The sequence below is a fragment of the Strigops habroptila genome, chromosome W, assembly GCF_004027225.2.
Source record: "Strigops habroptila isolate Jane chromosome W, bStrHab1.2.pri, whole genome shotgun sequence".
Taxonomy (NCBI): Eukaryota; Metazoa; Chordata; class Aves; order Psittaciformes; family Psittacidae; genus Strigops; species Strigops habroptila.
In genome coordinates this window covers 14,443,729-14,455,753 of record NC_044301.2, presented here as the reverse complement: position 1 = coordinate 14,455,753, position 12,025 = coordinate 14,443,729, and the positions used below count along the sequence as shown (strand labels likewise).

The window sequence follows — 12,025 nt, the reverse complement described above, 5'->3', positions numbered from 1 at the left end:
GGGGTCCATATATCAAATTGATGTCTCTCCAATTTAGAGACAAGGATGTTGTGCGGGACAGTGTCAAACGCTTTGCACAAGTCCAGGTAGATGACGTAAAATGCTTTGCCCCATCCATCAGTTCTGTAGCCCCATCATAGAAGGCCACCAAATTGGTCAGACAGGATTTTTTTTTTTTTTTTTATGTCCTTTTACATTACTTAATTCAAGGGGAATAAAGGTGCAAAATGAAAGAAGGCAGGCAAAGTTACATTGGTACAAGAAAAACACAGCTCTCAAAAATCTGCCTTATTTCCACCATCCATTGGCAGGTTTCCTGTTAGACTGTGCAATGCATTATTTCCTCCTCATGTCTTTCCTTTTTTCATGCTGTAAATACAGATTCTTCCATAAGCATCCTTGCTTGTACTGCTTTTCCCGTCACTGATGCAAACTGAAGCTAGCTGGCAAGTTTACCTCTATGTGTGTAGTCTGCGACATTGCTGTCACAAGTTATGAGCAGCCTCTGACCTCTGAGTTTGTGGTGCTTTTTTGACCCTCCTTCTTACTCTCTCTTGTCTAGCAATGTGTCATCTCATGGTGACTGGAGAGCTAAGTTCATTAAAATGGAATGTGATTGGTTATTGCACAAAATTAACTGTATTTACATCTGATGCCTATCACTTGCAATACTCTATGCCTTTTATTACCTAATATTCTAGTACATGTCCATGCCAACTTTCAGTAGGCAGCAGTTGTAAATTCAAGCAAGCATTGCTTGCTGACTGTACTCCTTCCTGTAGAAGCTGCCTTGAATGGACTGTGTGAGCTGGTGTCTTGGCTAAGAATATTTGTTTAGTCTTAAGATATACCTACAGTTGTGCTGATATCCAGAAATGCCAGGACTATATATAAATTTTCCTAGGCTGAATTATAGTTCCTACACTGTTATTAACTTTTGGGGTAGTTCAAAATGCCTTTGTTGACATCAGCTGGGAATAAAACTGAAGTAAGCTTTTGCCTGGAGCAACCACAGAGCCTGAGTCTGTTGTCAACTGGTCTGGATTGCAGTAGTTCATTTAAGAAGGTCTGAATTTTTTTCTCATGGAAGACATCTTAGCAGTGAGTCAATGAGTGACTACATAACAGTGATGCCTGTGAGAGACATTAAAGACATGGAAACACCCCTGTGGGTGTAACACACACCACACATTAAAAGACCACACCTGGTTCCTAGTCAGGTACTTGGTAGACTGTTCTTTAGTGGCCAAATCACAGCCTGCAGACCAGCGCGTTACTGGACTCTAGTACGCATTCCTTGTTGCACAGCACTGCCCCAGGTACTAGAAAAATCTTGAAACAAACCCATTTTCCTGTCTAACATGATACATCCATCACCTTCACCTCTGTTTACTTGTGGGAACAGTTCAGCAGATATGTTGACAAAGTGAAGACCAACAGAGCACATTAATTCCACAAACTTCAGCATCTAACATCCCACATCTGCAGAAGCACAGACAATTACATTTTTCTTCTCTCTTGCTGTTAGTATGCCCGCCAAAAAAACCCCCACAAAACCCAAACAACAAACTGACCACCATGGCAAAGCCAGGAAATCTGTCTCATTGAAAATTAGGCACATGCCGACACCAGACAGCTCAAATACAATAGCTTTAAAAGCTTCCTTACTGATGGCTTCTTTCTGCCCTTTCATAAATCAATTAACATGGGCCTCAAAGTGTCTCCCACTGTGAGCTATGACCATGGAAAACAAAGATCAATTGAATAATGCATAAAGGAAGCACCTCAATTAGATATTGAGGAAAATAATAGAAATATACTAGATGACAGTAAAATATCTTGAATTGTAAATTAGATAAGGAAATTCTTTTTTCTTCCTCATTAAAAAAAAAGAAAGGAAATAAAGAGGTACGTAGTCTTTTATTGGCTGATGAGAATAAACTCTCTCAAGGACTAGCTGAGTAATAATACATCAAAGGGACCACAAGACTTTCCTTGCTTTAGCTAAGAGCCATGATGAAGAGATTCTGTACACCCATATTTTCACTACCCCCAGTTGGAGGTGTCTGCTATAGATATATGTTTCCAGGGACACCACAGAGCTCTGATCTAGTAGGCTGAAGCACTGCAGAAATGCCTGTGGGTACTGAGGGGATAGACATCCTGCAGGTCTTCAAAATCTATTGCAACCATTCCTTGTGAAGATACCATTCAGCCTGCATTTGCCCATTTCCTACAAAATGCTTTTCTTCAGGTCTTTTGAGTAAGGACATACCTGGCACTGTTGAACACAGTTCCTGTCAGCACAGGACAATAGTGTGCTGAATGGATTTGTGGAATCTAGAACATGGGATTAAGTGTTCGAGGCCAGGTTGGACGGGGCATTAAGCAACCTGGTCTAGTGGAAAGTGTCCCTGCCCATGGCAGGGGGTTGGAACCAGATGATCTTCAAGGTCCCTTCCAACTCAAACCATTCTATGATTCTATGATATTTTGTCTTCTTCCTTCCATATGTAGCAATCTTTAGCATGCAGTCTAATAAGAATATATGGGTGGGGTTTTTTTGGTTACTAACTTTGTCTTAAACCCAGCTATATCACTGTGATTTATATAAACCAAAACGTTTGTTAGGAAAAGTGTAACTGATGTAACTTATTTGAGCACAGTAGAGATGCACTTTAACCACTGTCTTCCACTATGCAAAGGATACCTGAGGCACATGTAGAGCTCCCCACTGCCCCTCAGCCACATCCACACAGCAGGTACATGCAGAAATCTCCCAAGCCCCTTTTTAAAGGTCTTTCCAACAGAAGTACAGTGGACAAGCCTCTGTGATGATGGCAGTCATCTCCCTGAGGGCAGGAGCCTGTGTTTCTGCTCTTCATAGTGATGACTGAAACAGTAGTACCCTCTCAGACTTTCATGGTCTCTGTCTGCCCTCAAAGAGTGTATTTAGAAATTAAAAGAAAGAGACAATAGATGCTTTCACAGTACTTTACAAGGAACTGAATGACAAGGTCATGGAAGAAAAGAGCTTACTCAAAAGGAGTGGGTAACTCAATGGCCAAGATTATCTTAAATGAGCTCAACCCTGTGGCACTGGGGGTGTCCTTGTGCACCTAGAAAGCATGTCCTTTGAAAGAGTTGTTCATCTAGCATTCTTTACTTTTGCTTCTGTTGGCTTTCCAGACAGAGCATAACATTTTCCTTGTCCAAAAGGACTTGGTCCAACTGCCATACCTTCATTCCCCTCTCCAAAGCTGTTTGTGAGCAGATATAAATACAATACACAGAGGTTAGTATTATCAGGAGATTTTCTGTGGAATGCACCCTGTCTCTTTTTTTTTTGTTTGTTTCTTTTTATTATAAAATCCACATAACCAAAGCAGGGGCACAAACAAACAAAGCTCACATAAATGTTACAAAAGAAACCAGGGTGCATATATTTAAATCAGCAGTATTTTTGAAAGGCTTGTCTGTGTTATAGCTCAAAGTATAAGAATTGCACAACAGCTGAGCATATAGCATCTCTGCATCAGAGGTATTGCACTGAAACTAGATCTACAGTTCATGTACTGATGGTCTCTTCCCCTCATTCCTCCATATCCAGGTGACTCTACAGTCAATGCTCTGCATAGGCACACAGAGACTCAGCTTTACCTAACCTTTCGTATTTACCAGAGGTGTCTATGCTTGGGTTTTTGAAACAACCTTGCTTGGCTGCAGGAGAACTGTTGGAAGCACTGACCAAATAATCTTCCCTCTGCAGCCGGATCTACTGCAATTCAGGCACGCTGAGCCTTGCTGTGGGCTCAGTGAATTTGCTCCACTTGTCAGGCCAGGGAGCAATCCTTGCTCCCTGTTGTGTGCAATCCATGTTGTGTGCACTACAGGATATTTTTCTCTTCTTTTTGCCCACTCCCTGCCATCTCTGAAATTTCCAAATATTTTTTTCATTACAAGGAAAAAATAAATAAACCCCCAGAATGCAAAGATTTCTTATTAAAGTTTTGAACATGTACTACTTTTAGGAAAAAAATGTAAGTGAAATTGGCTAATAAGGGAAGAATGCCACAAAGGGCTGTTCTTCTGATCATCCAGTATTTTTCCTGTAATTTCCTCGGAGTTGTGGAATGATTCTCCAGATGTCTCTGTTTCTTCAAGGTCACCTGTTCAACATGATTTGGAACAAGGCCAATCTTATGCTTTGTCCTATACAGTAGACATTACACTGGGCAAGCTACATACACGTAGATATTTCCACATTTTTTGGCAACATAAATAGTATGTCTGTTTAAATGTGCAAGAAAAGCAGAACTCACAGGAAGGGTATTTGTCTTCTGAGGCTGACAAAATTGCGATGTCTGCAAAGGCACTAACTTTTCTGATTAGTAAGAAAACAAAGGGCATGATTTTGCTACAGGATAGAATTTGTAAGTGGTCAGGAGGTAGCACAGTTTACTACTGCCCTTTAATTTGACAGACAGAAATCCAGCTTATCCACCAAGCTAGTTTGACACTCCCACCCCTCCAAGGTTGTAACCAGCCTAACTGGTTGAAGTTTGGGCTGGCACCAGAAAAGCAAAGCAGGGCTACAAGGGGTGGGGGCTTGTTCTGGGGCAAGAAGCCTAGAGCAAATGAAAATTGGAAGAGTAAGATCGAGTCAGTTTGGTTTGGTAAACCCTTAAGTAGTCAGGCAGTTGGATAAGATGATCACTGTATGTTCCTTCCTGCTGAAAATAATCTATCATACAAATGTTATAGGATCAAGCCAAAACACCTTGCATATTCTGTTTATATTCAGTATTTTGAGATTGTAAGAAACAATTGCTTTTACAGCCTTGAAAGAATAGCTAGGGTGATAACAGAAGAGGAAGTTGGTAAATAGGTGGGGGGATTCAGACAAAACTCATTGTAGTCAGAGTGATAAAAGGGCTAGAGCAAGGCTTGATACCAAGCTCCCCAAGGGGGGGGGGGGGGGGATGAGTGATAAGTTAGACAAATATACCATAAAAGGGAATGTGTAAGTAAGGGGAAGTAGGTGCCTAAAGTACAATAGTGGGAGATGTAACCAGGGATGGACTTTATGCAGGTAATTTAGGTGCTTCAGATAGGCTGTAAACCTTGGAGTACCTAGCCAATAAGGAAACAAGGGAAGGACTTTACGGTTGGGAATAGGGGATAAAAAGGAGAAGCCTTGTAACCAGGGTGTGCCTACTTGCTAGGGCACCCATTTTTGCAAAAATGTTAAATAAATAACTGCTTCACTGTTGTGTCTAACCTGAGCCTTTACAAGAAAGGTTTTTAAGTTTCTAACAAGATTTAGGGCAAAGAGCTATACTAATATTGTTCCCACAAGGCCTAAACCTGGGGTTGTTTTCTGCAGGGTGCACTGATTGTTACAGGAGCTGCAGGTGTGTAGCTGCTAACAAGGACCTTGAACCCTCTCAGCACCTGCTTCACCTGCAAAAGTGCACAGGTAGGTGATAATAAACTGGACCATTAGCCACAAAAAACTCTGCTCTTCACCCTTCAAATTTAACTGCTTTTCTGCAAATGAGTGTCCTGGTTTTGGCTGGGATAATTTTCTTCCTAATAGCTGGTACAGTGCTGTGTTTTGGCTTTAGTCTGAGAATAATGCTGATAACACAACGATGTTTTAGTTGTCGCTAAGTAGCGCTTACCCCGATCAAGGACTTTTCAGTCTCATGCTCTGCCAGTGAGTAGGTGCACAAAAAGCCGGGAGGAAGTAGAGACAGGACATCTGACCCAAACCAGCCAAAGGGATATTCCATACCACTGCACATTATACCTAGTAAATAAACTGGGAGGAGTTACCTAGAAGGAACCAATCACTGCTCGGGTCAGGCTGGGTATCAGTCTGGTGAGCAATTGTATTGTGCATTACTGTTGCTTATTGGATTTTTTTGTTTGTTTGTTTCCTTTCCCCTTTTAGTTTTATATCTCTGCTTGTTATTTCACTTAGTAGTAGTATTATATTGTACTTTAGTTATTAGACTGTTCTTATCTCAACCTGAGGGTTTTACATTCTTTCAATTCTCCTCCCCATCCTATCTGGGGGGTGTGGTGGTGGTGTTTGAGCAAGTAGCTGTGTGGTACTTAGTTGCTGGCTGGGCTCAAACCACAACAATAAGAAATTTTCTTAGGGGCTCAGAGTTCTGTATGATGACAGATTAAGCCAATCAGTATTATCAATGGACTCTGCCTCCCTCTGATGAATGGATACAGCAGCGTTAAATCCATGGTTGCATTTCAGATGTGACTTTGTAAATAACTAGGAGGAGAGTAGTTGGGAGGACAGAGACAGCTGGACTTTAGCTGTGGTAGAGCTGAGCAGTGCCCTTGACCAGGGTTTTTGTTCTGTATTCTCCCAGCACCAACATCACCGGGGAAAAACAACCCTTTGAGTTTTAAGATGGAAGAGCAACAGAAGGCATTTTCCTCAATACTATTTAGGCTTCTCTGCTATATGTAAATACCTTGAGCATGGTGTCATCAGAAGCTAAGTATAAGCGATGAACTTTTTGGGTTTACATTTCTTCAGCTCTTACAATTAAGTTCTGCAATTCCTTATGTTCAAACTGCATGTACTTTTTTTTTTATTCATGTTTCTTCAACCCAAGTTTTTATTGGGCAAGTTTTTCCATCAAAATACTTGAATATTGATTAAGAGTTCCTATCCTTCAGAAAATGAGTGGCATTCAGAAAAAAATCCTTCAATCTTGTGTTGTCAAAAAAAAACCCACACCATTTTTTAATTGAAAGCTTGTATCATCAATGCAATGATAATAATCATCATCATCTATCTTTAAAGCTAACCACCCAGAAATATTCTGTAAGGCAGTAAGCCTACTAGCCTATGTGAATAGAGGTAACTTTAAAAGAAATTCAGGAAAATTAATTTGGGTAAATTCTAGAAATTTTAAATATTTCCCTCATCTGAATTAGAGGAAAATATCAAGATTTTTTTCATAAACTACACCTGTAAGACTGAAACAGAGTAACAAGAAAAAGTCCTTTCTCAGATCAGCCTCACTGCAATTTTCTCCATAATTATGTGGTTACCAGAATGCTGTTCTATGATTTTAACCTTTTACATTTTTTTAAGCTGCTTTTATGGTAATCCTTTTTCCCCTGCAGCTTTGTCTGCATTTCACACATTTCTAATGCAATAACATAGTGTCCTCTTCAAGAACAAAAACCAAATCAAGCATAAGTACATATTTAAATAATGAAGCTAGAAATATGCACAGTATCCACCAAGCTATCTCTTGGCACTGTGAGAAGTCTTGAAAGCAACTTTTTTTTTCTTTACCTGCTTTGGTTTTGACAGCTAGCTTTTCCAATAAATTGTGGGATTTATCTCTTCCAACTAAAGATGTTTAAATGGACCCAAGCTGGTCACCCTCTGATTCTGTTATTAAGGTTTTATAAACACCTCTTGAGAGCAATTTGTCAGTCTTTGCTTGTAGACCTATCTTTGGCTGTAATGACATGATCTTCAGAGGTACCTGTTAGTCTGTAGTGATTATAAGGAAAGCCTGGCATGACTAATGCAGATTAGACATCTTTCTTTTAGGATCCTTAACCCAGGGAAGAGGAAGCCTTCCTCAACTTGTTTGGCAGAAAATGGCCCCAGGCCCTGTTATTGGTGTATCTATGATCAGCCCTGTGTGAGATTGTCTAGTATCTGCCGAGTTCATGGGCAAATTAGACCATGTCTTTATATCTGAGAGCAGCAGAGAGAAAACCATACAATGTCACCTACAGTACTTAAATGGCTTAGAAGTGCTGCTGAAAGGCCAGAAAGTTTAGAGACTCTTTTGTACCAAGTTATCAAAGAGAGCACTGGCAAGAGACTATTTTTCTTGCAACAGCAGGTTTTAATTTTGGATACGTGATTACTAAGTCACCAAGAACATGAGGGTTGACTAAAGGGAGAGAAAGGAGATGGAAGTGAGACTGAAAACTATTTGCATTTATATATCTCAAAGTTACTCGCCCTGGTGGTTAGAATAAAGAAGAACCCCAAGACAAATTTGAGTGCTAAAAATATGTGGCCTGAATCAGACGTGCAAAGCAGCAGTGATCTGCTGATTTGTAGCCACTTGCCTCATGTAATGTAAAAAGTCACAAAACATGGTAACCCCATGTGATTACCTCATGATACTTGGAACTTTCTGTCACTTTGGAGCATGATTTCTAATATTATGGCAATGAGGTGTCATGTCAGAAATATATTTGCTACGTTCAGCCACAGCGTTTTATAATGCGGACAACTGCACAATGGGCAGTGCAAGAGGAATGAGTGTGCTCCAGCTGTGGCTATGTAATCTTAAACTAGAAAGATTGGCAGCTATAATTCATGGTCTTTGCTTGCCCCTTCCCATAGTGTCCTGGTTTCAGCTGGGATAGAGTTATTTTTCTTCCTAGTTAGCTGGTACAGTGCTGTGTTTTGGCTTTAGTCTGCGAATAATGCTGATAACACACTGATGTTTTAGTTGTTGCTAACTAGTGTTTACCCTAATCAAGGGCTTTTCAGTCTCTCATGCTCTGCCAGTGAGGAGGGCACAAGAAGCTGGGAGGGAGCAGAGACAGGACACCTGACCTAAACTAGCTAAAGGGATATTCCATACCACAGAATATCATGCTTGATATATAAACTGGGGGGAGTTAGCCAGAAGGGATCGATCACTGCTTGGGGTCCAGCTGGGTATTGGTCAGCAGGTGGTGAGCAATTGTATTGTGCATCACTTGTGTTTTCTGAATTCTCATTTATCTTTTTTTGTTTGTTTGTTCTCTATTATTATAATTATTTTTATTGTTGATATTATTTCTATTATCATTATATTTTACTTAATTTCAATTATTAAATCGTTCTTATCTCAACCCGCAGGTTTTACATCTTTTGATTCTCCTCTCCATCTTACCCGGGGCACAGGGGGAAAGGGGGGGAAGTGAGCGAGTGGCTGCATGGTACCTTAGTTACCAGCTGAGTTTAAACCACAACACATAGTTAGATAGCTCTCCATCAGTTTCACTTCAGGAGCTATCATTTATTACAGAAATTTGTTAAAAAGCTATCATGTTTAACTCCAGATGTACCTGCATTTAAAGCACAGGAACTGAGCTATGTAGGTACTGAAAACCATGTCCCATGCTCTTTCCTTTTCCAGAGGGACAAATGTAGGGATGTCTTTGGGTGAACAGCAAGAGCAAAGCAGCTCACTGCAATGTGTGTACAAAGACAAACCAGAGCCGCAACCAAGAAATCAATTCTCTATTAAAATGATCAAAAAGTTTAACAATATATACCAGAAATTTAAGAATTAATATTCTTAAAGGACTTCCATCATAATGCGAGTAGCAATTCATTTTTATGGCACCTGAAGACAACTATTGTGCTATTCCCACTATTAACACTAATGCTTGTTTGTCACAGACACAATGAAGGAACTGAGTCATATTCTTATAATCCCATGTTATGACAGCTTTTTACAGGTATGTGTTATTTTTAATGTTGCTATTGCTGAACAGACTGAAAAAAATTGTCTCACATGTGCATCTTTGTAATTCTTTCTCTAAGATAATTTCCTGCATTCTTACTATTCAGTTTGGAAGATTAACAAAATGCTTCAAATGCCTTTAATTTTCTATTCCTGGGATACTACTCTTCACCAACACAGGAAAAGGAAAAAAAGGCTGAAAAAAGGTGGTGCTGCTATTTCCTTCTGTGGATTGCTGCATTTTCCATACTTTCCCCTTAAGATGTTGTAATGGATGGGAACCTAGCTGAGAGTTGATTCCCTCTCATGACCGAGAGACATAACAAAGTATGTTTTTTTGTCAAAGTGTATTCGGTAGAGTATATATGTTTATATTCATCAAGACTATTTGTTGGAAAGAGGCAGGAAAACGTAGGTGTGCAGCTGTTCTATGACCTTCATACTTGGCCACACCAGGGCGCTTGGCCAATGCTCTCGGTGCAGACAACAGTGAGATCATGAGAAACTGCACAGCCACACGAGTAAACAATTACAGATCTGGCATAAAAGCAGCTGGTTTTTTAAGGGTATAAAAGCAGGACCCTCTTGTAGCCAAATCCAAAGCCTCACCTATGGGTGGACACACCGCATAGGAATTTTCCCAATTACCTGAGACTCCTGGCATTGGCTGCAACAGGGCTTCCCAGCTGGAAGTGTGGGCCTGGATGATGATTCAGTGGTAATTGGTGATGTATTTCTTCTTAATCACTGTTCTCTCTCTCTGCAGTAATGATTTGATGCATTGCTAATTTTCCTCTGTACTTATATATATATCTGATTTGGTTTATTGTACTTATTTACTATATATAGAAAGATATATACCCAATTCACGTTAGTGTGCTTGTTAGCTTTACTGTGCTTATTCGCTTTAGTGTGCTTGTTTAATAAACTGTGCATGTTATACAGCTAGTGTGTGGTCATTTTGTTGCGTACCCTGCTTGTCAGCAGAACAATTTGGCATAGTCAGCAGGATTCAAAACAAAATGGCACTTTTTAAGACAAAGAAAAAGATGATGGAGCTAGATATCCCTGGCTGGGAATAATTACCTTATTGTAACATAGCTGCTAAATGGTTGTGTTATGGTTTATGTGAGAATTGGGACTCCTGTTTGAATGAGGCAGAACCTCCTGATGTAGTTAAATATTTACAAAAAGATTCAGGAGAAAAAGGGGAGGAATTGATTGCTCTGGGGAGACGGGAGTGGATTCTGCTGGCTGCATGCCGAAAGCAGCATCAGCAGAGAGAGCAAATGCAGAAGGAGAAGGATTTTGTGAATTACAGGGAAAAATAGTTATGTTGCAGTACGAGAATCGATTATTAACTGATAAATTGGATGCTTATCAAACAGTAGCAGAAAAAGTGGCTGTTTGGGTTGCCCAATATAAATATTGAAAGTGAAAGGGTCGAGTAAACCGGATAAAAGTGCATTCAGTGATTGCAGATGCAGGAAGTAATTGGGACCCTGAGAAATGGGATGGAGATGTGTGGGATTCAACCAATTTGGATAGTAGTCCAGAGGGTGAGGTGTTCGTTGAAGCAAAGCCAATATTACGAAGGAAAGTGGAACATGACCCTCTAGGTTGTCTGTTTAGGTGGGACATGGTAAAAGATTTCACTCAGCATGAAATAAATAACATTATGGACAGGTTCAAACAAAAGCCTGGAGAATCTTTCTTGGGTCATCAGGTTGCATGATTTAGGGGCTTCAGGAGTTAAATTGGATCCAGATGATATTAAGAAATTTGTAATGTTAAGCTTCGACTAATTTGTTCAGGATGCCTTCCAAGGCACTGGGGATGAGACTAATTTAATGGCAGTAGTAGTGGAAGGCTGTAACAGAAAATACCCCACAGAAGGGGAATTGACCTTGGTGTAGTTAACATGCTGAACATAATCCTGTAAAGGAGGAGGGAATGAAGACTGCTGTTTTTATCGGAGATTCAGATGCTATGCTGCAGGCTCCACTATCAGTTTCAATTCAGAACAGGATTATTAGGATTGCACCACATGCGTATAAAAGTATTATGATGGCCTTACTGATAAATGAAACAGGACACCCCATAGGAGAAGTCATAAAAAAGATCCAGCAGTTAGGAGATTTGGGGGAATGGGGCCCCAAAAAACCCATGAGAGACGATAACAGGAGGGGCGATGTAAAAGAGAAATGACTCTCTCGAAAAGATATGTTTGCTTCCTTGCTGGAAGATGGGATAGCCCTAGATAAGATTGACAGGATTCCCACCAATGAAAAGTGGAGATTGTACAAGCAACATGGGTTGCATAAATCTGTGAAAAGGGTAAACAATTCAAGCTCAAACAAAGTTGATGACATGACGGATGAAGCAATTCGACCTTCTGCTCCCCCCTTTGTGCCTCAACGGGATGGTACACTTACCAATGGAGGGCCCCCATTGGTGAGTCAACAGTACCGGGATACAAAAAGGGATGGGATCAGTAC

General features: G+C 40.3%; 1 protein-coding gene across 12 annotated transcripts in view; it reads right to left on the bottom strand.

Annotated features, from left to right (window-relative positions):
• Window positions 1-12,025, bottom strand: part of LOC115619073 (CUGBP Elav-like family member 4) — a 528,109-nt gene that overhangs the window by 219,189 nt on the left and 296,895 nt on the right. For 11 of the 12 annotated variants that reach the window (XM_030511095.1, XM_030511101.1, XM_030511093.1 and 8 more), the window contains exon 4: window positions 1,505-1,517. In XM_030511095.1, coding sequence (XP_030366955.1) covers window positions 1,505-1,517 — 13 coding nt within the window. Of the gene's footprint in view, window positions 1-1,344; window positions 1,357-1,504; window positions 1,518-12,025 lie in introns of all 12 variants that reach the window. The other variant, XM_030511099.1, reaches the window with a different exon arrangement.